Raw genomic sequence first — 25,696 nt, forward strand, 5'->3', positions numbered from 1 at the left:
GTCTATGGTTTGTTGGAGTCTGGATAAGAAATGAATATCTTTCAAAACGGTTTTAAATGTAAGCACATGAGATTGTTTTTCTTCGTTTAATGCAACTGTCGGTCTCATCAAATCATATCTTGTATATATTTATTCTCCGAAGTGCATCCTAGTACTTCTACTCACCACCACACTCCCTTCGTATTACACAAAAGTAGTTGTCTGCAAGATTTTCAAGTGTACAGTAAATACTGTAAAATTCAGAATTTGTCGGTTCCTTGGAAATCGTCGATAAGGCTTATCAGAAAATCCGGGGTACCCCTCATTCCAACCAGTGCTTGGAATGAACCTTCCACATGCATTGTACATGCAAATCATCATGCATCTACGCCCCGATCATGCCGTCCGGGACATCCGAACCCTCCACGCCTTCATCCGCGCCCATCCTCTCGGACTTCTAACCACTTCCCTCCCATCGGAGCACCACCCGACACTCCAATGCAGTCATATCCCATGGGTGCTGGATAGTAAGCCCAGTGCACAGGGGAATGATCCGCCATTTCTTGGCACGTTGAGGGGCCACATTGCCCGCGCGAATCCCCAGAGCAAAGCCATTGTCGAAGCAGTGACGGAACGGCCCTCTTCCGGTGCGCGGGCGGACCGGAAAGGCACTCTTCTCTCGGAAGATGTTATGATTGTTTTTACCAGCCCGGTGGATCACTATATTACACCGAGCTTCTATACTCAGGGGAAGCTGGGGGGAAAGGTTGCGCCTACGTGGAACTATGCTGCTGTGCAGGTCTACGGGCGTGCGGAGATTTACCATGACTCGGGGGATGAGAGTACTGGGGCGTTTCTGCATCAGCAGTTGTCTGATCTTGCGCGGTTAGGTGAGGAAGGGGTCATGGGGTTCCAGGAAGATGCAGCCAAGGTCAATGGTGAAGGTGAAGGTGAAGGTGGACACTCCCCGTGGAAGATCGCCGATGCGCCCAAGGAGTACATTGCGGCCTTGAAGAAGAATATCGTGGGGATGCGCATTGAGATCACCCGGATCGAGGGCCGTTTCAAGGTCAGCCAGGAACGCCCGGTAAATGATCGGAGTGGAGTGGTGGAGGGATTAGAAGGGATGCAGAGTGATCGAGCAGGACAGATGGCTGAGTTTGTGAAGAATGGCTGTGTTATAGAAAGATCTAGATCTTAGATGGCGTCGGGTATTTTGTATTTTGTATGGTTTGGTGGCTGACTGCCAGTCATACTTGCATCCTTCGGTTGGATAAATGCTTGTTTCACCTGCATTTCTGCATTGTTTGGCATTTAGAAAAAGATTGCAGATTTACTACTATTCTCTATACTGTTTTGACCTCCGTATCTAAAACAGTAGATGTTCTTGTCGATCGGGAGACTCGTGCATTGGAATAATTCGTGCATATTTCCCCGGTCCCCCCGCCGGCGCTTAGATGTTTTCTTCATCCCTGATTTGGTCGTGCAGAATGAAGTTCAGGTCCCTCGGGTGATTTTGTGGAGAAAGAAATATCTGGGGTTCTATGTGTTTCACTGATGCCATTTCCAGGGGAATTTCGGGAATCGAGTACCGAACCCTTAGCGGGGAAGGTCTTTAAAGGGTAATCACCCCGGGAATACTCAAAACAGATTAATTATTAAGATGAAAGGAGAGGAAATTGAAAAGTTTTGATTTACTTTACAGAATTTAGAGTCTCTATAATTCAAAACGGATCAAAGGAAGTTCTTTGGAAATAACTCCGGTGGCACTTGGCACTTAGTGGCTCTTGGCTGGGTCCTAAGCACTGGGGTTTGACTGTCACTTTCTCCGCATTTTCCCTTTCTCCACAACTTTTCCCCTTTCCCCCTCAATTTACTTGCTTTTTTCCGATATTCTTCTTCCCCCAAATGTAAGGCAACATGTCTCGTCCTCAGGTCAGTATCGACCGGCTTATGCCTCGCCGCGCGACAATCGAACCGCGGGAGGCAATGAACTGCAAATCCTGTCGCAAAAGAAAGGTGGGTCGCATACTGGAGTCAAAGCTTGGAATGTCATGGGCTGATCCTCCCGATCGCATAGATCAAATGTAATCGCCTGCGACCAAGCTGCGAGGCCTGCAAGGTCTTTCAATGTGCTTGCGTGTATGGTGAGTCGTGCAGCCCCGACCAGACCCGCCGATCCCATCTGATCGTCCGCAGATGCCATTCCGAAAAAACGTGGTCCAAAAACCGATGTTCTGGAAGCTCTACTCAAGCGAGTGGATGGTCTGGAAAAACGACTTCAGGATGAAAAGAATCCCATCTCACCTACCTCTCCGGAGAAAAAACCCGAGGAGCTCCCGCTCAGCCAGCCAAATGGCCGTCGCAACACCATCGACGCCTCGGCTTTCTCTCCATACACTCCAAGTGACTCGCGACCGTCAATATCGACCCCTTTATCCCAGACAGAACAGTTCTCAAGGTCAGCGACACATGGCTCATCTCTGGGCTTCTCTCAGCCAACTCCGACCCCGAATGGCGTGTTGTCCGAAATACTGCTGGATGCGTACTTTACGCGCCTGCATGGGAAGCCCTTTTTTATCCTAGATGAACCAAGTACACGACAACGCTATCAAGTAAATCAACTCCCCGTGCATTTGTCCATGGCCATTTCTGCTATGACATCAAGGTATGATGGATTTGTTACTGCGAAAGTCAGGCCACTAATGCGCCTTAGGTATACACACACGATTGGTCAACCCGAACAGTCCATACACATGGGATTGGAGGCTGCTCTGCAAGCGCGCCGCATGGTCGACATAGACAATCCCACCGTGGAAGCCTTACAAACCCTTCTACTATTATCGCAGGCTTTCTTTGCCTATGGACTGGGGAAGAAGGCGTACATGACGTTTTGTATGGACGGACCTATCCTGATTATTTGACCTCTGCTAATGCAAAACAGCAAATTGCGTGGCAATGGTGGTCGCTTTGGATCTGCTCCGCGAGGTACCATCCAAAGCCAGCCTATCGCTCCAGGAGCGCGAGATGAGGCGTCGGCTATTTTGGACAGTATACCTCATGGATCGCTTTATTGTCTGTGGGTCACGTCGCCCGTGCCTTATCTCAGACCACTCGATTGTCCTGCGACTTCCTTCATGGTCCCCTCATGCAGCGGGTCTTAACATGGAAGGGGAGTTGTTTCATGTTGGCCCCAACATTCAATATTCCGCGGACTCGCGCCGGAAATCTCCGAGTGCTGCGTCGCTACTAATTGACATTACTCGGATTCTGGGGGTGACAAACCGGTATTTGGCTGCCGGTGGAGTCAAAGGAGACTCCCATTTCCCTTGGCATGCGTTATCGAACCTATCCAAGATTCGACAGGAGTTGGATATCTGGGCCGCCGGCACACAGGATGTGTTTGCCTCGATCGAAACATTATTTGGCCATCCAGAAAGCACCACTCTACTACTTAGCAAGTTGATCTATCACCTGGTCCACTGTTTGCTCTACCGTCCATTCCTACCCATCGACCTAGTAGAGCTAAGAGGCACGGGTCAGCATCAATCATGGCAGATCGAGGCCACCAATTTGTGTTTCTCCCACTCGAATGCCATCGCAGAGCTCGTCGAACTGGGTCGCAACTCTCCCCTGGTTGATTGGCCTGCCTTTGTTGGCTACTGTGTGTGTACTGCGGGCACCGTTCATGTTCATGGTGTGCACTACAAAGGTCGGGAGGGCGAGGTTTTCTCATCCAGTGCTGAATTTTTAACTCGGGAGATGCATCAATTGACATGGTTGCGAAATGCTTGGGCAGGCGTGCAACATCAACGAGAGCTACTCCAAACCATCTATACCTGTCACGCCGAGCTAGTGCGAAATCTTGCGAGCAGCCCAATGCGCTTCTCACCAGTGTTCCACCTTGAGGATTTCCTCGACCGATACCCCGGCTTGACGGTCGACGGAGCGCACGTTCGATTAATAGATACCGGCGATGAGCTACGACCAAGGTAAAACATATCTTTGCATTCTCCTTATTCCAAAAACTAACCCTTTACAAGTGCTCCAAACCTGGTTGACCGACAAGACTATTACCAACGCCCCATGGCACCACCATCATTCCAAAATCCAGGATTCTACCCCAACACAAGGCCAACACCACCCCCCTTCCAGTCAAATCAAAGTCCCGAAGCCGAAAGACACAACTCCTCACACTCGATAAACAAGGCCCAGACCCAGACTGCTCTCTCCCCATCTCTTCAATTCCACCAACCCCCCAACCCGTCCCAACCCTCTCCCTCCCTCTCCTCTATCTTCCCCGTCCAGGGATCCACAGATCTATCTCCAAATACACAAGACAACCACCTCGCCCTCCCCTTCTCCCCATCAGCATTCGGTCTCTCGCCACCCGCCTTCTTATCCGATCTCGCTTTAAGCATCGCTCCCACCCCACCTTCAAATCCACAATACGCTACTTTCCCCTTCGACACCACACATGCCAATCTAAATACCACTGCCTTAACCCCAGGTGCGCAATCGCAAACAAGCGGTTCACATACAGGAGGTAGTGATACAGGAAGTTTGGAGAAAGATCCGTTCTTGAGTTTGTTGGAGCAACTTGCGGAAAATGAACACTCGCAGGGTGGGCCTAGTGAACTTGATTTCTTCCTAGCGGGTGCTGTTGACCAGGAGCAGGATATCAATGTTGAGGAGAAGGTTGAGGAGTTGTAAGCTTTGCTGTGTAGGGCTTGTATATAGGATAAGCTCAAGGTTGTGCCTATCGGTCAGACGATTCGATACCCAAAATAATTCCTTTTCATTTCCATGTTTAATTCATGAATGAACCTTTTCTCTACTACACTCTGAGGATAATGTATACTGTATCAATATGAATAGATTCGAAAGAAATCTTGAAACTTGAAACATTGAAATTGAAGCTTGAAACTATTTACATATATGCGTAACATTAAACCCTTTTACCAAATTACAATCGCGACGGTCCAGTAGGCGCATTAGCCGCACAGCAGGAAGACGGAAATGCCTCCTTAGACTGCGTATCAACACAAATAGCCGAAGGAGGAACCCAAAGACCAGGGTTCTTCTCATGGAAATTTGACGCCCGAAGCATAATGCTCACCGGCTCAGCAGGCATAACCGGGAAATCCTCCGTACGGGGGAAGTGAGTCAATCCAAACTGGAGATAGCAAACGATATCGGTATTCTCGATATTTTCGTTCCGCTTGGCCCAGTCCAGAATCGTGGAGTTGTGGGGGTGGTTCTCTTCGCCGGTGGACTGGCAGACGTAGTCACCAGCGGGGAAGAGCTCGTAGTCCTTGTACGGGGTAACCCAGAGTGGTTTGCGAGCAAAGGCAGCGCGGTTGTAGACTGTGCTGCCAGGCTTGGCGAGGAGGGGAGGGCAGTTGTTGTTCACGATCTTGTAACCGACGGGCTTTTTGGCGACTTTGTTGATGCGGTTGGGGTTGATGATGTCCCATGTGCGGTTTGTTTCGTAGCAGTAGTCTGCGGCGCCTTCGAGGGATGTGCGGAGGAGGGTCTTCTTGCTGTAAAAGGCGTTTCCGTAGGGGTTCTCGGGGGAGCCGACGGCGGCCTCAGCGGACACGGCGTCGTTCTGGACGACGGAGTTGTTGGGGCCATCGATTTCAGGGTCGATACGAAGGGAGAAGATGTGTTGATGGTTGTGGGCGGTGATCTGGGGAGCGACCTGGGTGCCGAAGGGAGCGGCTTCTTCAGTTGGGTGCAAGCAGTAGGTGTTTAGCATGCCGGTAAGCTTCATCTCGAGCTTGTAGGTGCCGTCTAGGGTGAAGGTGTGGTAGAAACCGTACTCGTAGTTGGCGGCGGTGATGATCTGCGAGACGATGAGCTTGCGGTCGCGAGCTGAGATGACGGTGCCGTCGCGGTAGTCGGTGTGCTTGTACAGGAGGCCATTGTCCTCCTCGTGGATGCAGATGGCGTTCTTGATGACGGCGGCTTCACCGTTGGCAGTGGACATGACTCCATCCATGTAGTGGATGGCACCCTTGCAGTCACAACCCAGCTTGAGGGAGTTAGTCATGAGACCGGTACCGTACTCGCCGACGTCGAAGGCGTGCTTCTTGTGGTGGGGCTTCTCGGGGGCGCCGTATGGGACAACCATCTCGACGACACTGATACGGTTGAAGAGAGTGCGCTCGCGGTCCTCGTACATGTCGTGGGTGCGGACATCGGAGATGACGATACCCTCGCGGTAGTTGAATCCGATGTGCATTTTGAAGTTGGCCCAGGAGAGCTCATTGCCGCGGACCTTGAAGGAGACACCCTGAGGCTGGGTGATGTCGATGGGCTTGAGGCGGTCGTGGTTGTACTTGTCGCCAATGTACTGGGGGAGGTAGTTGTGCTCCTGGAGAGGCACAGCGGTGCGCTCACCATTCACCAGGCGAATATCCACACTAAGGACCTCCTCCTTCTCAGTATCGGCCACGATTGTGAAGTCCAATGGGTGAGCGTATTGGTTGTCAAACTCGGAGGACCGGTAGTAGGCCAGACCCTGCTGCAGACGGTGCTCGAAGCCCCAGCGCTCATCAATACCAATGGCCCAGGCATCGATGAACACCTTGGACATATCGGTGATGCCAAGGTCCTTGCAGGCACGGATCACACGGGAATCCTTGCGGGAGATGCGCTCCATGATATCCAGGTCCTCAAGTGTGAGAGTGGGCATGACATCCTTGGTCTTCTTCCATGACTCGACCTTGCCGGTGGTCAGGTTAACCACGACCTCAGCGACCTCACTTGTCTCGCGTTCGATGACAATTGAAAAAGCACGGCGATCAGGAGCAGGGATCTTTCCGGCGCGGAAGGCCTGGTACTCGGCCTTGGCAGGCTCGCGCAAAGTGAGACAGTTGAACTTGATAGTCTTGGGGCTCGCATATTCTCGGATAATCTTGGCAGTCTGGGGGATTTCCTTAATGGAGAGCTGGTCTGTATGGAGAATAAAAATTAATCAAGTGCTTGGGGTGTGGTGCAGATCATGCACAGGCTTGGGATTTTCCTTATCGTACCTAAAGGGTGGGGAGTTGTTCCCTTTGGCAGCATAGCAGCTGCAGCAACACTATCATAGTCACCCTCCCGGAAGATGGTATAACCCGGGATGGAAGTAGTATCAGGGGCAGACGCCATTGTGAAAATAGTAGACAAGTTGAGTTTGAAGCTGTAAAAAAAATTCTAAGACTGTTCCTTCCGTGACCCTTATATATCTTGTATCCGCTTTTATCAGATCAATAGAAGTCGCATGGACATACCAAATTAGGAAGTCGCGATGTGTTTGGGACAGATAGCGACTCTACCCGACTAGACGCTTCCCGTGGTTTGCTCTTTTTGGTCAAAATCTGGAGAAGTTTGTAAATGATCCGCTTAGACATGCAGCTTGTAATATCTTTTGCGTAAAGGCTTGACGTGCGGCAATGCCCACCAATCATGACCCCGGTAACCCCGGCCTTGGAGCTCCGAATAAGCATACATTCACCGATCGGGCAGTTTAAACCCAGATACTTTGTCATGTGCATTATTGGAAGCTTATCTTGTCATACAATGGTCCACGTGATCGTGCAATATAAGTACCCCATAGCATAGAAAAACTTCATTTTCGAGAATAATCTGTAGAAACTACGCTGCCATTATTCTAAACAATTTCCATATAATTACTCCGTATCTCCTATCTACCCATCTGGGGCGTTGCGTGGACCTACTACTTTAGGTTTAGCTTGTCTATTACTGTATTATGTCATCTGGAGATTCTAACTAAGTTAAAGTGTGGGGCTTTTGGGGGCTTTTGCCTCTTCTCCAGACTTGAGATCATCCGCCTTCCTCTTTTGGAATGTCGTGCCGAGAGCTTCTTATCATGCATGATAAGGATACTGCTTGGACTTTAAGACTACGTACTTGACATGCCACTCATTTCTAATTTATGTTCGAAATTACTCATTCAGAATTCTACAGCACACCATGTCTTCATTAACAGTCCAATGTACCGCGCCTAATGGCCGCACCTGGACTCAGCCAACCGGCCTATTCATCAACAATAAATGGGTGAAGTCCTCAGATGGAGCTAAGATTGCCAGCATCAACCCAGCGTAGGTCGTGAGCTTCTTGAATAATATCGTATGGAACAGGACTGATCTTCTAGATTGCAGTACCGCTAAAGAAATCGCATCTGTCTACGCCGGTACAGCCGATGATATCAACACTGCGGTCAAGGCTGCGCGCGCCGCCCTCAATGATCCCAGCTGGCGGGATATGTCCGGTCTTGACCGCGGCAAGCTGATGAACCGTCTCGCTCAGCTCATCGAGGAGAACAAGGAAACTCTAGCTACAATTGAGACTTGCGACAACGGAAAGCCGTACCTTGTTTCGCTGAACGATGATATGACCGAGACTGCGGAGACAATCCGGTACTATGGTGGATATGCGGACAAGGTCTTTGGACAGGTCATTGACACTACTGTCGACAAGTTCGCCTACACTGTGCGCCAGCCCGTGGGTGTCTGTGGCCAGATTATCCCGTTAGTCCTGATAAGATCCCAACAACAATCCCTCAGCTAACAATCCCAGATGGAACTTCCCTCTCTCCATGGCAGCTTGGAAGCTCGGACCTGCTCTGGCCTGCGGTAACACCGTCGTTTTGAAGCCCGCCGAGCAGACCCCGCTCTCCATCCTGTTTCTCGCCAACCTCATTGTTGAAGCTGGATTCCCCCCCGGCGTCGTGAACATCGTCAACGGCCTCGGTACCGTTGCCGGTGCTACCCTCGCATCGCACATGGACGTGGACAAGATTGCTTTCACCGGAAGCACAGCCACCGCAAAGCAGATCATGAAGATGGCCAGCGTCAACCTGAAGAACATCACCCTCGAAACCGGCGGAAAGAGCCCTCTTATCATTTTCAACGACGCGGACCTCGAACAAGCGGTCGAATGGGCACACATTGGTATCATGTATAACCAGGGCCAGATCTGTACCGCTACATCTCGCATCCTGGTCCAAGATGAGATCTACGATCGGTTCGTCGCTGCCTTCAAGGCTCAAATCAAGAAAGTCTCCAAAGTCGGCGATCCATTTGAGGAGACCACTTTCCAGGGTCCTCAGGTCACGCAGGCTCAATATGAACGTATCCTATCCTACGTCGACGTGGGCCACGCTGAAAAAGCAACCCTAGAGTGCGGCGGTAAGCCATTTACCGTTGGTGATGGCAAGGGCTTCTTCATCGAGCCTACGGTCTTCACCAATGTTTCTCCTAAGATGCGCATCTACCAGGAGGAAGTCTTCGGTCCTTTCGCCGTTATTGCCCGTTTCAAGACTGAAGAGGATGCCGTGGAGATGGCTAATGATAGCACCTACGGTTTGGGAAGTGCTGTTTTCACCACCAACCTTACTCGCGCTCACCGGGTTGCGAAGAGAATTGAGGCGGGTATGGTCTGGATCAACTCTAGCCAAGATAGTGATTGGCGAATTCCTTTCGGTGGAGTTAAGCAAAGTGGTATCGGTCGGGAGCTGGGCCAGGCTGGATTGGACGCTTATTCCAATGTTAAAGCCGTGCATGTTAACATGAAGAGCAAGCTGTAGGATATAGACTGAATTTCGGGATATTGATTTATTGTAAATATGCAAAATTGGATGATTTGGACTGAGGAACATTTTGGAATCAAGCTTCGCTCGTAATATTCATGGATATTCTCCGTGGAACCTTGGGATCAACGGAATAAGGTTTCTGGTGTGACTCTAGGGCAAGAAAAGCCTCCAGATTCTATTTTCAACTTGTATTCGCGCTTCATCTATGTACAATAAACCCAGGCTTCAGTCTAACCACAGTCAATCTATCACTTGCAGTATTTTGATCATTGTTTGCCATTTTACCCCACCGAAGAATGACAAACCAAATCTATAACCTAATTAGTCCTTCTTCGTTGTGGGCGCAGGAGGTTCATTGGCAATCGCCTCCTGCGCTTGAATAACATGAGTGAGTGATTCCTCCGTGTTGAGATAAGTGCGGCTCCCTTGAATGAACCAGAACGACATCGCAATAACAAGCATCACGCCAAAAACGGCAATTGCGTAGTTCATATCACCCCCAGATGGATTGGGCGAGCTCGGGAAGAAGAAGAACACGGTGGTTATGCAGCAGTAAATGATACTGACCCAGTTGGCAGGGGCACCAAATCTTCCAAGGTGGAACTGTCCCCCGGGAGGAAGTTTGTCGCGGCCCATCATAAGGACGGTTGCAATTGGCAGACCATATGAGATTGTCAAAGCAATGGTACTGACGCTGAGGATGGCGTTTAGGACAGTCTCGGCGAAGAGGAACAGAATGCCCACTAGGGCGATCAGGCCGCCCTGGAACCAGAGAGCTCGGACTGGGGCTTTCCAGGTGGGATCGACATGAGATAGATATCGACTGAATGGCAATCCTCCATCGCGAGCAAAGCCCCAGGTCAGGCGCGAGGCGGTAGTCAGGATACTGATACCCTGGCCGAGGCCATTGAGAATGAATAGGGCAATGAGTACGGCAGCTCCATCTCTGCCTACGGTTTCTTGGACCAGTTCCATGAATGGGAGGCCACTTGGAGAGTCGATGACTGATTTCACCTTTTGGATGCAGAAAAGACACACCATCATCAGGATGAAACCACTGACTGCGCCTGAGAAGACGGCAAGGTAAATCACCCTTGGTGCATTCTTGCGAGGCGCAGGGATTTCCTCCACCATGTGAATCACAGCATCGAAAGCAGTAAGACCATAGGCGGCTTGAACCAACCCAATAAACCAGACCACACCATCCGGCCAACCGGTTTGGTTGATCCACTTGCCAAAGACGAAAGACGCTGGCTGGTAGGCAAGATCTGATTTCGCTCCCACGGAGATCAAAAGAGCGAGGGAGAAGACAAAGAATAAGCCAAAGAACCACACTCCCACAAAGTTGTTCAGCCAGGGGAGAAACTTCTCTCGCCGACATCCCACGACATTAATTAGTGTGAGAATGAAAACACATCCAATGTAAACAACAAAATTCAGCCATCCAGTTGATGCTCCAGTCCACTCGACATCAAACATGACCTTCATTCCGAGAATGAAATTGGTCATGAAGGCAACCTGCGATGCAGCCAGAGTCCACCAGCCAAAGACATTAATCCAGGCACACATGTACGATACGAACCGCCCCAAGGGCGTGTCCCAAAGACGATAGATCCAATAGGCTTGGCCCAGCGCGGTAGGCATACTACTGCAGATTTCTCCCAGAGAAAGAGCCACGCATGTGTTGCAGAATGCTACTAGGGCGAGACCCCATAGGATAGAGATCGGGCCACCATTGACGAGACCGTCGGAGAGATCCTGTGCAAATGTTGACCATGTCCCCAGAACGCAGAAAGCCAAGGCTAGCATGCTCCAAATATTGAACTTCCGTTCAAGGCTCTGGCCGTGGCCGAATTCCGCCAGGTCGCATGCATCTCGCGTATCCTGATCGATAGGCTTGAGTGTGGTATCGGTTTCCAAGTCCATTTCTGCTGGGCGAAGGCGGATTTCAAAATGTGTCAGGTGGGCTCATTCCCCGCAAGATCGTACGATGGTCAAACTGAAACTTGGATGGTGTAAGTCTTGGTATGAATTGCAGTGGACCAGGTCAACCCCATAGCGACCCGGGGGTTTTTTGTCATTTTCTGGGGAACCCCACGACGTTCGACTGTGGGCTAGAGGGTAAAGTTCTTGGCCCACTTTGGGCTACTAGACCTTGGAAAGGGTCTGGGGATATGGCGGGACATCGTCTGTCTTCACCTGGATTCGCACCATGATGATCTTCACGATCGGGTTCTGTGTAGGCAGGACATTCCTGGTCTGGAAGGTCGATCCGGATTTACGGCCGCATATTTTCAGATTTGAAGTCATTCGGCATGATGGTCCTCTCACGGGCCAGTTCTCGGGCTTGAAAATGCTTGGTTTCGTGGAGCACGATAACTGTGTGATCCAATTTTTATGACACACGGTTACGACCGCTGTTCTTTCGGGAAGAGAGTACCGGCTTTCCCCACGGGCTAAAAGAAGAAAAGCCGCTGGGCTCAGACATTTAGCCAATTTTCCGATGTCAGAGATAGCCGAAATAACCCAATGTCGATATCAAGTGGGGGTGAACGGCGGCCGATAGCGCTTGGGTATACCTTCCTGAAATGGATAGATAGAAGCCTCAGGCCGAAATCATGAAATCAGGTTCCAACCAGATTCGGGCCGATCATAACTCCAGTACAACGTGATCAGTGGAATTATTGTGAGGGAATTGAGAGCCCCAATATGATCTGCTTCCTTGCTGGCGGACCGGAAATTCCTCCCTAGAATGGATTAGATCGCGCTATTTATCCAGCTTGAGAATATTCTCTGACCAATCAGAGCTCACAACCACCTTTTCTATATGCATCGCCATATATGATCACAATGAGTCCCAACGCCCCCCTTTCGTCGCTTCAAAATTCCTTTTCCTTCACACCATGGCGATCTCACAAACTAAGAAGAAAGATTGTCGTCACCGGTCTCATAAAGGCTGTTGGACATGCAAGCGCAAACGAATACAATGTGACGAAAACAGACCTGGCTGTCAGCAGTGCGCCAAGCGAGGATTGACATGCGAAGGATACGAGGTTAGACTTCGCTGGGGGGCTGGTATTGCTTCTCGAGGTCGATTCAATGGAGCCGAGAAACCACTCAAAGAGTCTATACCACTTCATTCGAAACGAAGATGGGATCTCAGAGATAAAGGCAAACAAAGGGGTGGTGATCAAGAGGGTGAACCTGTCCTACTTCTTGAACAAAGTTATACTCCAGGTATGCCTCTAGTGGAGACATCTGAAATTTCAATACGGTGCTGACCCTATAGCGGAATCATCAAACCACCCTGTCCAACGAGCAACAGTCAATATACTGAATGTCGATTTCGGGCAGAATCCAGAAGACTATGTCAACATAATCAGGCATTTTGAGCTACCTGTGTCATTGGCAAATATGGAACCAGATCCCAGACTTTTTGAGGGTGTGCAGGGACTAAATTCTGGCCAATATGTGGATAGTTTGTCCAGGGGATCTGCAATCACTGCCTAAAGGGAGAAGGAAAAAGATAGTTATATTTTATGATCAATTTCTCAATTACTTGGGTACACCATGGGTTCTTTTTCAGTTCGCTTCTTGTTATTTTGGAGAGTCTTATTAATATGGTAGAAAAGAAGGTGGTAGATATAGGCCCGAGTCTTAATGATGATATTCTTTTCTGATCTAGAAATGGATCTATAGCGAACGGTCAAGAAAATTTCATATAACTCCAACATACCGCCTAAGTACAAAGATCATTCATTTCCTGTGTTTTGACTTGTTTTGGCTTTTTGAACTTCATTTCCTTTCCTATCCTGTCCCCCTCTTTTTGTATTCTTTGGTTATACTAGTAGTCTCCTTCTTTTGCACTCTTGTTTTCTTATACTTCCTCTTGTCTATCCCCGAGCTGCTAGAAGTCGAGCTCGAGAACTGTGAGCTTGAGACCAGCGAGCTTGAAGCCAATGAGCTGGAAAACTGTGAGGAAAGTCGTGAACTTGAAGTATTTGGTTTTTCCCATTCTTTCCCTTCGTCCACCTCTCTCATTTCATAATCTCCGTCTTGATCCTCCTTTTTCACCTTTGTCTCCTCCTTTTTGTCTTTTTTTGTAGACTTTGCTTTTCTCTTATCAGAAGCGCGAGATGGGTGCCTCCGTGATTTCGGAGACTGGGCCATGTCTTCCCTTCTCTGCCTTCTTCGTGTCGTTGATCTCGTCCTTTCATTCCAGTCCCAACTCTTTCGGTATGGAGGCGTGCTTCTTACCCGAGACCAGCTCGGATCATTCCCTTCCAACCTCCCTGTGATTCTCTTCATTCCATCCAACTTGTCCCATCCATTCTCCAATTCCCTTGCCAATTCGTCTCTGGCGTCGTCGAGCCTCCCAATGTTCTTTTTCTTTCTGAATTCTTTACCCTCCAATTCCTCAATTCTTTCTTGCAGTTCTCTCACTCTTCTCTCTTGATCTGTTCGAAATTTTGGTAGCCATCTGATTTCTTTCTCCAAATCTTCGATCTCTTCCAGAAGCTTCACTTTCCGTCTCACCGACGCTTGGGGCTCTTCTCTTCTCTTCTTTGATTCGCCCCGGTCGGAGTGAACAGATGTCCTCATTGTTAGTCTCTTTGCCTCCTTTCCGGAAGAGTCATCACGCGGACTGTTTGCAGAGCGGTCTTGAAGAACCCTTACATGATCGTTGACGGTGCGCATGTTGACTATAGACGACATCATGGGAATTTTGAACTTAGGAAGAAGATTGAAAAGTATCGGGAAGTTGGACATAGAGATGCTGATTGTATGGAATCGGATTGTAGGATATGCAAGCCTTTTGGCAATTGACGTAGCCTTATCTTTCAACGACTTCCACACCCCTCCACGCGCTGAATTGTGTCTTGATCCCACTCGATATGATTCTTTCTGACCAGGAAATACTCTTTGCCGATATGCCTTTCTAGGATGAAGTTGTTTGAAATCAAATAGCCAACCAGTGGATGATCGTCGAGAAGAGATCCTGTAGTCCTGATTATCGATAGATAGCCGTTCCAAAATATCCATCATAGTCTTGTTGATGTCTGGTGGACTTCCTCTAGGACTAGGAGGGGAAGGATTTGGCGGAGAGATTTCCGGGCTCGTAGTAAAAGAAGGATTTCGAGTCCTAGGAATAGGGTGGGCAAGGCTCATCTCTCCTAAACGTATGGAGGATGGCTCAACAATGGCGGTTTTTGCCTGCAGATCTGCTTCCTTTTTTGTCTTTGGAGGAGTTCGATGCTGTGTGAAACCCCAATGGTCAAGTTTGAGCCAATTCTCCCTATCGAAGGGCGACTCACTCTCTGTGAGGACGGGAAGACGAGGTAGTGACTTGTATTGAATGCTTAATTGGCGTAAACTGTGGGTGAGAGGATCGAGCACAGTGGTCAGTATTCTATCAAACTTTTGTTCAGCTGAAAGATGTGGCTTGGGTGGCTCTATGGGTACATGATGTGTCCATAAATCTGCACCCAGAAGTGATGGTGTGGGGTGTTCTTGAGCCAAGGGTACGGGGGTTGAAATACCTTCAATAGTGGATGGGCTTAGTTTAGCACTTTCTCGATGTTTGCCGAAGTATTGGTCTTGAGACAATGCATTGAACCCTGCACTATTGGGCCCCCGCACGCTCTGTGACTCTTCGATGCCGTGGTGTTTCGCTACAAACTTCATTGCATCATGGAACTCCAACCCAGCCAGGATATCCGGGGCTTCGAGTGGTTTTGATACAACTTGGGTGGATGAAGCGGCTGAATATCGTTCGCTCCCAGACTTCGACGTGCCTTGGGCTTTTATCGCATCATGGAATTGCAAAGACTCGAGGTTCTGCAGAGACAATTTGTCGGATGATACCCTTTTCCTCTGGATGGGTCGATCTGATGAGCAAACCTCTGAGTCCGAGCTCTTTCTTTTGGGACTAGAAATTCGAGACACCACCTCAACATCTGAACCTACTGATCCATGTTCAGATGTGTACGCAAATTTCTTCGAGGCTTCGAAAATTGCAGCAAAGGTGTTTGGTCCATTGCTCGATGAACAGTGAATGAGCGAGGGATTGTAACGATACGACCTAGACGGATCAGGGCGTGATAGACTTGGCTCTCGAGAACGATCTAAGATACCACCTAGACAAGATAATTGCAATGTCAGCATACTATAAGGTAGTTCATGTGGTCAGTATATGGTAATTTACCTGTCGTACTGACATCCCGTATGATGACGGTAAAGGTAGGCCGAGGTATTTCAAAGAGCGCCTTATTGCCCAGGGTAATTCCGAGACCAGGATAGTAAGGTTTAATAGAAAGCTTAATGGTAGTGATCATGGTCAACCCGGTGAGCCTACTTTCGTCACCTTGCGGAGTGTTGATTTTCGAGATGTCGATGTCTTTTAGAGCAGAAGGATTCCACCAAATCTGGTCCGCACCCAGCCTGAAGAGGCCTTCGTTCATCAGATGCTTTTGGAAGATCTTGATATGGAGCTGGGATGTATCAACCCAATCTCCATCTGCACTCTGGTATCGAGGATCGGTCCGGTCTTTCAAGAGATCATTGAGCCTGATCGAGATTGGTCGGTGTGGATCATCAGCACGAATGATGTCAACATTTGCGTTAGGGACCACTGAGATTCTGCTCGAGTCAAATGCTTCTGACTCAGGCGAATCTTCTTGTCCGTCATCACTAGTTATAGAGATAACCTCGTGATCAGGAGACTCATCGCCAGCAACATCCTCGGAGCCGTGTTCGGGGTCCTTCTCGGTTCCGTCTCCGGATGCTTCTTCTTGATTATCATCAGATCCTCCTTTTTGCTCATCGGCAGAATCATCCTCTTCATCGCTGGAGGCCTCTTCTTCATTGTCTTCGGATCCTTCTTCTTGCTCATCGCCAGACGTATCCTCTTCGTCACTAGAGGCCTCTTCCTGTTCGCCGCCAGATGATTCTTCTTGATCATGCTCAGAAGTCTCTTCTGGCTCGTCGTCAGACTGTTCTTGAGGATCATTCTCTGCTTCGTCTTCGGAGTCATTGGTGGGCGCGTTTTCTAACTCCTCGTCAGAGCTATCTTCGGCTTGGGTCCTACCTTCATCTCCAGATGCGTCCTCATCCTCGTCCTCGAACACATCTCTCATTTCTTTGTCCTCCTCACTGCTGACGAGATCGATCTGAACTGGCTCGGCAGATGTATCTCTCATATCTTCGTCATGGTCCTCGGAACAGTTCTCGGATTCATCTCCAGATACATTCATCATCTCTTGATCAGGTCTGTCTTCGGCATCGGTCCCAACTTGGTCCTCATGCGTGTCTTCTGCTTCATTTTCAGACACCTCTTCTTGATCGTCATCGGAGGCCTCCTCTTCACTGCCCAAGGATTCCTCTTGCTCGTCGTTAGAGGCTTCTTCGTTACCGGAGGTTTTTTCTTCTCTGCCTGAGGCTTCTTCGTTACCGGAGGTTTTTTCTTCTCTGCCTGAGGCTTCTTCTCGATCGTCGCCAGAGGCCTCTTCCTGTTCGTCGCCGGAGACCTCTTCGTTGTCAGACGCTTCACCCTGCTCATCACCAGATGAATCTTTCCTTTTATCTACAGATGCACTTGTAGTCTCAATTTCAGATTGATCATTCACTTCATCTCCAGATTCCCGCTCTGACTCGTCTCCAGATTGATCTTCGTCGGTGGATTCGGAGTCTTGTTCATCTGGGTTATCCTGCGTTTCGGTATCAGACATCTCATTATGGGTCCCAGTCCCAGAACCAGCGTCGGACTGTTCATCAGGCTCCTCGCTGGATCTTCCGGTCTCAGATGCATCACTGGACTCCTCTTTGGGTTCGTGCTTGGTGTGCTCTCCAGCTTCACTCCCGGGTTCTTCACTTGATCTATTCTCGTTAGAACCGCTTTCGGACCCGTCTTCAGATTCAGCTCGAGATTCGTCGTCAGATACATCCTCGAAATCGGCCTTGGAACTGTCGTCAGATTCATCGTCAGATGCAGATTCGTCATTAGACCCGTTTTCAGATTTCGATTCGTTCTCGGAATCCTCATTATTGTCTGATCCATTACTTGATGCTGATATGCTGCTAGATTCATTATCTGACCCGTCTGCGGAACCGTGGTTAGAGCCATTGTCAGATGATTCGTCGGAAATTTCAGAAGTAGGGCCGCGGTGTCTGGGGATGTCATTTAGGTTCATTGAATGCTCTGATTCATTGTCCGATCCGTTTACAGACCCCTCATCAGATCCATCTGGGGTAGAACCACGGGATTGAGGCTCTTCGTCCACCACCATTGAGTCCGAATTTTGGCTTTTATCTCCAGATCCATCTCCTGGTTCATCTCCGGGTTCATCTTGGGATTCGCCTTCGGATTCATCTTCGCATGCAGGGCGAGGGAGAGATGGATACCTCCCACTTGATCTTGATGAGATAGTGGTTACAGAATAGTCACGCGGTGTGATTTCAGCGAAGCTCATCGCACGATAAGATCGATTAACGGAGCCAGAGCCAGGGCTAGATTCAGATTCCAACTCTTGCTCTTGCTCTTCAGGTCCTGTATCTGATTTGCCTGCAGTGGAACCACGGGATTGCGGCTGCTCTTCCACCTCCATTAGCTCCGAATCATCAGATTCATCTTCAGAGCCGTCACCAGACTGGTTGTCGGATTCTTCCACCAATTCTTCCCACTGCTGGTTTGGGGGCCCGTCGCTAAGATCCTCCGTGTCCTCATCTTCATCTCGAACCGGGCGTGGAGGAAGATCATTAAAACCCGGTTGCTCCCAGGGCAACCTAGGGGTCGGCAGAGGTGATTGAGATAGATCAAGTTGGCTTCGGGACCGTTGACGACGACGTTGACGACGAGTGCTGACAACAGGCCGAGTGCGCTTCTTAGAGATTTTTCCTTCCCAATCGCCACGTTTAAGTTGAATAATTCTGTAAAGCTGGTGTACGGCACGCGATTCCTTTGTCCGTGCTGCATCTTGAACTTCGGATACCATATCATCCAAGTTCTCAGACATGACTTCCTTGATGCCTCTTCTATCGTCAAGGCGCTGGAAGTTCCATGGTTTGGTCGAATCGTAAAGCTTTTGAAGGAATTGGATCGTGGTGTCTTTGGTTTCTGCATCATCGATATCAAGCTTAGCCCAGCATTCTCTGAGGGTTCTACTCTCATCAGCTTTGGCCACTTCCCTTCTCGGCGCTTTACGACCCTTTCTAGGAGGCATCTTTGGCAGTGTAAAATAATGAATAATGTTTGATCAAAGTGTTTGAAAATATTTCAGTGTTCAAATGCTGCGGTCAAATTTTTCTGTCTTACAATTCTACTTGAGGAGATTGTTCGGTTTTAACTCGAGTACGTCTTGATTTTTTAATAAGATTCCAACTTGATATATTTAGATCGTTAGGTTCGAACTTCATGATTCACGAGTTGTGAAAGAAGAAGATGAAAGATCAATGTGAAAGGTAATCCATTTGAAGCAAGGAGTACCAAATTTATGTTGAAAGAGAACCAAGAGTTTACGATTCATGAAGATTCTCGACCCCCATCCTTTGCGGGTCTTGGGGATTTTCTTTGTTATAAACTCTGGAATAGGATGGACGAGGATGGAAGAAAGTATTCTTCATCCATTCAACACCCTATTCCTGCATACTTTACGCTTAGTGGTAAGTTTTTTGTGAAAGAGAAAGCTATTTTCAGTTTCAACCGCGCACTTCCTCGTCGGTGGCTGTAAAGATGCTGGAATAAAGACAGAATCTAATAGTAATCTCGTGTCAGTCGTTTTGGAAATTTATCTTTATCCATCGTCAGGCAATAAACGCTTTCGAGAGGCATAATGATTGAAACCCTGGACCGCGAGTATGGAAGATAAGAATGTAGCAGTCAAATATACAGATTGCACAAAGAAAATACAAGTAATTTCCTTCGGTGGTTACTGCAGGTTGTTCCACCGTGGCCAAAATCAAGGACAATGGGCGAAGTTCATATCAATAATCAAGTAGCAAGTATTAAATACTGTTCTAGATCATTTATGAAAGTAAAATAAGCCTTGATGAAAAGAAATGACCGATAACAACCTTGGCTTCATTGGGGAAAACAAATCTATATGATGTTTTTACTTGTCTTTCATATCGATATTTCATATATGCGTGCCAAAATCGATGTATCTTCACTGGCCAAATACCATTTGAGAGTAATGAACGTTTTAAGCATAAATAAAAATCCAGAAAAAATGCTAGCAGATCAATAATGAGAAAGTTTAAAGCATTGGTTAAGTGACTAAATATTCTTGAATGATCTTTATTCTACAGAAATATATACGATAAAATACGAAAAACGTCCAGCATTAATAGTCTCGAGTCTCGAGTCCCGAGATATAAATAAATGCTGGGAATGTAAAAAGCTCACGGACCAGACTTTATTTCAATATCAGTCCTCAACACACATTTCCACCTGAACATAAGATCTTCGCAATCGAACAGTCCGATGTTGGTCAAACGGTAGAACGGAACGGAATTCTTCTTGGCCCGATCACGGACTCTGATTAGCCCGAACTCCAACCCCTCCTAGCCCGAATGGGAATAATCGGACCTGCAAAATGACCCCGATCAACAAAGCCGTCCCAAGTTTCGAAAACTGGAACCGGTCAAATCAACAAAGAATCTCAAAAAAAAAAGACATCTCCTCTACCCCCCCCCCCGAATCCTCTGTTATTTCGATCCCACCATATCAGGCGACTACTAGTCTGCAACACGACTCGGGATATGACGACGTCCGCGTACTCCGCCACCGACGGCGCGTCACGCCGCCGCAACGCAGAAATCCAGGGGCAGGGGCAGGGGCAGAGCCAGTCGCTATCCAATGGAAACGTCCGTCACATTCCGGGCGAGCCGAAGAATCTATCCAAAGCCATAACCAAAGCTAGACCGAGAGAATCGCGCTCGTGGATCCGCCGGTTCAAGCACCGCGCTGTGAAGCACACGTGGTTGGTACCGCTTATTCTCATCTTGGCATTTCTATCACTATATGCCCTAAATCCGACAGAAGGGAATATCATCCACCGATTTATCTTCCTTTCTTATGCGCAACCAGCTACTGAGACTGGGGTTGTTCAATATGGCAAGGGAATATGGGATGTGGCATTTGTCTTCTTCTATACGATTGTCCTATCATTTACGCGCGAGTTCATCATGCAAGAAATTCTGAGTCCGTTCGCGAGGTTGTGTGGGATTCGGTCGCAGAGGAAACAGGCACGGTTCATGGAGCAGATGTATTCTGCTATTTACTTTGGTTGTACGGGTGTTGCGGGACTTTATGTCATGTCGCGAACGCCGGTTTGGTATTTCCGGACGACGGGGATGTATGAGGGATTTCCGCATCGGACGCATGAGGCTGCCTTTAAGTTTTATTATCTGTTTGAGGCGGCTTATTGGGCTCAGCAGGCGCTTGTCATGGTGCTTGGGTTGGAGGAGCGGAGGAAGGATTTTAAGGAGCTCGTTGCGCATCATATTGTTACTTTGGCGTTGATTGGGTTGAGTTATCGCTTTCATTTTACTTATATTGGGGTTGCGATTTATACGACGCATGATATCAGTGATTTCTTCCTTGCGGTAAGTTTGGATGTTGCTTTGCTTTTTGTGGATTGGTGCTGATTATGGCAGATCTCTAAATCCTTCCACTATACGGGATCCGAGTTGGTTATCCCATTTTACGCGCTCAATGTGGTGGCGTGGATCTATCTTCGACACTACTTGAATCTGCGCGTCCTTTACTCGCTGCTCACTGAATTTCGGACTGTCGGTCCCTACGAACTTAACTGGGAGACTGAGCAATATAAGTGCTGGATCTCGAACATCATCACGTTCGCCTTGTTGGCCATGCTTCAGAGTCTCAATCTTTTCTGGCTGTATTGCCTTGGACGTAGCTCGTGGAAGTTTCTTTCCACGGGCGAAAAGAAAGATGACCGCTCTGATGACTCGGAACCAGAAGAGAACGCTCAGCTTCAGAGCAATGGACCGAAGCAATGAGTCGGTGTCGAAAGATTCTGAGCATAAGGAGATGGATTTGATTGGGATCCTGCAGTGGCAGATTCTTGGCCACGATGGGAGTCATGTAACGGTGTCATGGTCTAATGCATGTATGTATCATATGGACTTTTAATCTTAATGAATAATGGAAGATGAACAATGGGTAACTTGGTGCAACATGACTCTACTTATAAAATCGAGTACAAAAGCCCAGTGGTATTGGAATCTTTTTTCATTTCCAAGTGAGTTCATTATTTACACACTAAGAACAACCGTATGAAAGGACCAAACGCCAGGTTTGCAATGTACAGAAGCCACGCCAGCCTCTCAAGAAAAGTTATACAAAAAGAAAAGATGAAAGAAGGGTCTAGGGTTCAAAAGGTTAGGGTTGAAGGTTGATAGGCATCATGTGAAAAGAAGAAAGAAAATACAAGAATAGCCATGAAAGGTTTTCATGGCCGTCTTGAAGGATGGCTATAGGCCGGGGAGGCGGGTGATCGCCTTCCCGAGCTATCGGAGCTGGTTGGGATCAGAGGGAGAGTAGGTTCTAAAACGTCGTGGACGGGCGATCGCGGAGGCCCGCCCAGCTTTTCGTTTGTTTGAGTGGGTGATCGGTCATCGATGTTATAGCGGGATCCCTGGTGGCCCAGAGACATGTTCAATTCGTGGTTCGACTCGGCGTGTCCGGTTTCGTCAATATTCCAGCGAGATCCAAGTCTGCTGGAACTGTCGTCGCCACGGGCGGTCTTCTCCAGCGGGAGAAGCTCGGTGGTCATCCGGTTTTCAATGCCGGACATTCGGAAGGATTCCCGATTGTCGGAGAGGCGCTTGTATCTGCCCTCGGGTTCCTTGAGAGTGAAGGCGTAGAAGAACCCAATGAGCAGCCAGATCAAGAGTGCCAAGGTGAAAACGCAGTTGAAAACAAACCACAAAACACCAATAATGCTAGTCATCATCTGGGGTTGGTTAAAGACGTCAGAGAAGATGAGCATGAAGACCGCATTCAAGAAGTTGAGCACGGTCGCGGTAATGGCGAATCCGTTGGCGGCCCGATCCATGTACGGCTTGATTACAATAGTCACAATCATCATGGCGGCTTCCAGAACCAATAGCAAAATGGACTGGGGAATCCATGCGGACTGGGCGAAGGCTGTGATCATACCGCGCACGACGGTGGCGGTCAAAACCGGGATAATGAAGTAGTATGCTTGCGCGCGGTAGTTGATATATAAGAAACCCCACTTGGTTAGGGTGACGGGGTCGGAATAGAGTGTATAGGCCGGGTGTTCGTTCAAGGCCTTGGATGCCTTTGCGCGCTGGAAGACTCTGAATCCAGCATATAGCAGGACGGCACTCATTACCAGCCACATCGTGATTGCCAAGACAATCTCCGCCGCTGAGTCTCGCTGGATCAGTTCCCACATGCAGATGACACACATCTGCGGGTATCCAAGCGACACAACGCGGTAGAGACTGCCTCGCATGAACGTCTGCCACTCCGATGTCGCATTGGCAGCCTGTGCCAGCTTGCTGTTGTTAATCTTCCGAGACAAAGCAGGCAACACAAGTCGCAGGAACAGGATGGACAGAATGATAAGGATCGCCACGAAGTAGAAGAAGAGATAACCCGTCATGAAAATGTTGGAAGATTCAATGTCTGCGCGGAAACCGACTCGTTCAATACCCCTCACGGTCTGTTCGGTTCCTCCGCTCGTAGTGTCGGTCGAGCGCTTTGCAAGGTAAACCGATTCCTTACCCGTCAAGGAAAGTAGATCGGCAGGGGTTCCACCGGTGGCGCGTTGGAACCATGTGGCGATGCTCTGCAAAGGGCTGGCGTGGAGGATACCCATGGTCCATTGGAATGTCTGGGTCCACGACTGCACGATCGGAGGAAAATTGACGGCGGCATTGCCTGCAATGGCCTGGGTTTGCATGAAGCCCAGGAACAGCATGGTTCGGAAGTTGAGATGAGTGGCGATCACGGTGTGTCCCATAATCGAAAGCACCACTGTGGTGATGAGGCCCAGCCCCGTAATGACCGCGACAACCCAAGCGACCGCATTTTGGTCGACCGATTTGCCATTCAGAACGCGCGTTTCGATACAGCTGATATCCTCCGCAGTTGTATAGGTGATCAATTGCAAGCGCACGATGGCATCAAGATCAGGTACCGTATAAGCGATGTCTGTGGGTAATCATATGCGTTAATGGACTGGACTGGTTCCAAGCCGCAGGGAGGGGGGGGAGGGCAAGGGACACTCACTTGGAATATCACTTAGCACAGAAGAATCGATAGTTAACGAGGCGGTTGGAATGGTCAATTGTTCCTCTGAGATAGGGCACATTCCCAGGCCGTTACTTGAGAGGGTACATGGGTCGATGGTCTCGGATATCGCAGTGTATCCATAGACCAAGAGGGACACTATGATCTTAAATTTGCCAGTGTAATCGATTTTGCCATCGAAGGCGATAGTAGCTGTGGAGTTGCCTGGTGTGAAGACGACGCTGAAGTGATTCACGGAGATTTTTCCATCGTCAGAACATGGAGTCATGGACGACGCTTCGAACAGATTCTCAGCGGATGCGGCGGGAAATAAGAGAGCCAAAGCCCCGGCGAGCCCGGCCGCCCAGGGGAACTTCATGGTTTTGAGTGAGTGTGAAGATTTCTCCCAGAGAAATCGACTTTGTAAAGGAGTGGAAGGGTTCTATAATTTTTTTTCACTGTGAGATCACCGGAATGGAGCGCCCCATGATCTGGGTTCTGGGCCAGGGGGGGGGGTTGGGTTGGAGTTACAGTATCAAGTTCGACTGAAAGGTCCAAAGTGCAGGCAACCGTAATAATTCTGCCAGTACGGAGTACAGTAAGCACATTTCGGTACCAAACGTAAAAAAAACACAGCCACTCTGCTTGTTTCATGTGGAGTTCTTTTTCTTTTTACCTGCTTTGTTCGGCTGAATCATCCAATTTTCTATAAAAATAGCGTGCTTCTGACCCACTGACATAAAGAAGGGCCGTCATCTCATCCCTGACTTTTTGACTTTTCGTAGTAATCTTATGTATATATAACCCAGGTCCATCAATCTATGATCACTTTCTTTCTTTCCTTTTACTAAGGGCGGTATGATTATCTCCTGTTGATCCTTACTCCACCGCCCCATGAGGTCATCTCCGTCAGGAAAAGTGTTACCGACCTTGCAGTAAATACAGCGGTTAATACAAGTCAAGTATTAAAGATACAGTATAATGGATAAAAAGGGGGAAACTGCCAGCTTTGACCGCCCTTTCAACGGTTCTCGCCTTTTGAATTCTTTAAAATTCATAAAAAAACCTCCATTTCATCTGGAAATGATCCACTTTTCTCTTGGCTCAACCTTGGTAGTCTCACTGGCCACGAATCACATACGGTCGATCCAAAATGGGGGCAAAAACGCGTCTTTGGGGGAAAAGACCCTGTGAAAAGTGGTCCCGATGATGCGTCGTCTCCATACTGGTCCCTCTAGTGCTTGACGTAGTGAAATCCCCGTAGGCCTTTAAAATTTGAACATTGCTTAAAGTAAATGACCGTCTGTATATTATTATAATATCGAACTCTCTTTACCTTTCCAATATCAGAACTTTTACTTTTCTCTGTAGCGTCCATGCGTAAACAGATTCATCTATTTTTGGAGTGGCGGAAAGCGCTAACCGCAGGTACAGTAACAGTACTGAGTAAAGCATACGAATACGCGAGTGCGTAAGTGCGCACAAATTCTGGCTCGCGTTACGCCCGGTGGGGTGGTGGCTGGCCAACTCCGCCAAATAGATTTACTCTTCAACGGAGTGGTTATGTTTATGATACTCCAATAACATAACAGGTTATCTGATTATCTGATTATCTGATTATGTTTCATTTACTTGGGTTGTCAAACATTCAAATTTTGAAGATTCTAGAGTGGAGTACCAAGCAAGTAGCTAAATTTGGCCCTGTGCCTGGTAGCCTAATACTACAAATACAATCAGCAACATTGACAGTTCTACTGTATTTGAATGAAATCACTTGATATAGCGATCTACTCATTCCTTCGACGATCTGAAGTTTCTCAATAGCCAGCAAG

At 48.5% G+C, this 25,696-nt stretch overlaps 9 protein-coding genes across 9 annotated transcripts; 5 read left to right on the forward strand and 4 right to left on the reverse strand.

Annotated features, from left to right (window-relative positions):
* Nucleotides 1-358: 358 nt before the first annotated feature.
* On the forward strand, nt 359-1,180 carry N7520_010658 (FMN-binding negative transcriptional regulator; the record flags this gene model as incomplete). The annotated part of the gene is made up of 1 exon (XM_057144591.1): nt 359-1,180. The coding sequence occupies one exon, from the start codon at nt 359-361 to the stop codon at nt 1,178-1,180; it is 822 nt and encodes a 273-aa protein (XP_056990345.1).
* Nucleotides 1,181-1,899: 719 nt separating this feature from the next.
* Nucleotides 1,900-4,692, forward strand: N7520_010659 (transcription factor domain-containing protein; the record flags this gene model as incomplete). The annotated part of the gene is made up of 6 exons (XM_057144592.1): nt 1,900-1,998; nt 2,060-2,126; nt 2,179-2,647; nt 2,696-2,874; nt 2,924-3,971; nt 4,023-4,692. 6 exons carry the CDS (start codon nt 1,900-1,902, stop codon nt 4,690-4,692), a joined length of 2,532 nt encoding a protein of 843 aa, XP_056990346.1.
* Nucleotides 4,693-4,945: 253 nt separating this feature from the next.
* Nucleotides 4,946-7,137, reverse strand: N7520_010660 (peroxisomal copper amine oxidase; the record flags this gene model as incomplete). Its single annotated transcript, XM_057144593.1, has 2 exons — nt 4,946-6,939; nt 7,020-7,137. The coding sequence occupies 2 exons, from the start codon at nt 7,135-7,137 to the stop codon at nt 4,946-4,948; spliced, it is 2,112 nt and encodes a 703-aa protein (XP_056990347.1).
* Nucleotides 7,138-7,962: 825 nt separating this feature from the next.
* Nucleotides 7,963-9,577, forward strand: N7520_010661 (Aldehyde dehydrogenase N-terminal; the record flags this gene model as incomplete). The annotated part of the gene is made up of 3 exons (XM_057144594.1): nt 7,963-8,090; nt 8,151-8,519; nt 8,569-9,577. 3 exons carry the CDS (start codon nt 7,963-7,965, stop codon nt 9,575-9,577), a joined length of 1,506 nt encoding a protein of 501 aa, XP_056990348.1.
* Nucleotides 9,578-9,904: 327 nt separating this feature from the next.
* On the reverse strand, nt 9,905-11,509 carry N7520_010662 (uncharacterized protein; the record flags this gene model as incomplete). The annotated part of the gene is made up of 1 exon (XM_057144595.1): nt 9,905-11,509. The coding sequence occupies one exon, from the start codon at nt 11,507-11,509 to the stop codon at nt 9,905-9,907; it is 1,605 nt and encodes a 534-aa protein (XP_056990349.1).
* Nucleotides 11,510-12,486: 977 nt separating this feature from the next.
* On the forward strand, nt 12,487-13,093 carry N7520_010663 (Zn(II)2Cys6 transcription factor domain-containing protein; the record flags this gene model as incomplete). The annotated part of the gene is made up of 2 exons (XM_057144596.1): nt 12,487-12,820; nt 12,873-13,093. 2 exons carry the CDS (start codon nt 12,487-12,489, stop codon nt 13,091-13,093), a joined length of 555 nt encoding a protein of 184 aa, XP_056990350.1.
* Nucleotides 13,094-13,490: 397 nt separating this feature from the next.
* N7520_010664 (uncharacterized protein) lies at nt 13,491-18,801 on the reverse strand (the record flags this gene model as incomplete). Its single annotated transcript, XM_057144597.1, has 3 exons — nt 13,491-13,555; nt 14,494-15,720; nt 15,789-18,801. The coding sequence occupies 3 exons, from the start codon at nt 18,799-18,801 to the stop codon at nt 13,491-13,493; spliced, it is 4,305 nt and encodes a 1,434-aa protein (XP_056990351.1).
* Nucleotides 18,802-20,338: 1,537 nt separating this feature from the next.
* N7520_010665 (uncharacterized protein) lies at nt 20,339-21,601 on the forward strand (the record flags this gene model as incomplete). The annotated part of the gene is made up of 2 exons (XM_057144598.1): nt 20,339-21,184; nt 21,236-21,601. The coding sequence occupies 2 exons, from the start codon at nt 20,339-20,341 to the stop codon at nt 21,599-21,601; spliced, it is 1,212 nt and encodes a 403-aa protein (XP_056990352.1).
* Nucleotides 21,602-22,053: 452 nt separating this feature from the next.
* On the reverse strand, nt 22,054-24,243 carry N7520_010666 (transient receptor potential ion channel family protein; the record flags this gene model as incomplete). The annotated part of the gene is made up of 2 exons (XM_057144599.1): nt 22,054-23,786; nt 23,865-24,243. The coding sequence occupies 2 exons, from the start codon at nt 24,241-24,243 to the stop codon at nt 22,054-22,056; spliced, it is 2,112 nt and encodes a 703-aa protein (XP_056990353.1).
* Between the last annotated feature and the right edge of the window lie 1,453 nt (nt 24,244-25,696).

This window comes from Penicillium odoratum (genome assembly GCF_028828045.1).
Source record: "Penicillium odoratum strain IBT 22623 chromosome Unknown utg000008l_segment0_segment0, whole genome shotgun sequence".
NCBI classification, from domain to species: Eukaryota; Fungi; Ascomycota; class Eurotiomycetes; order Eurotiales; family Aspergillaceae; genus Penicillium; species Penicillium odoratum.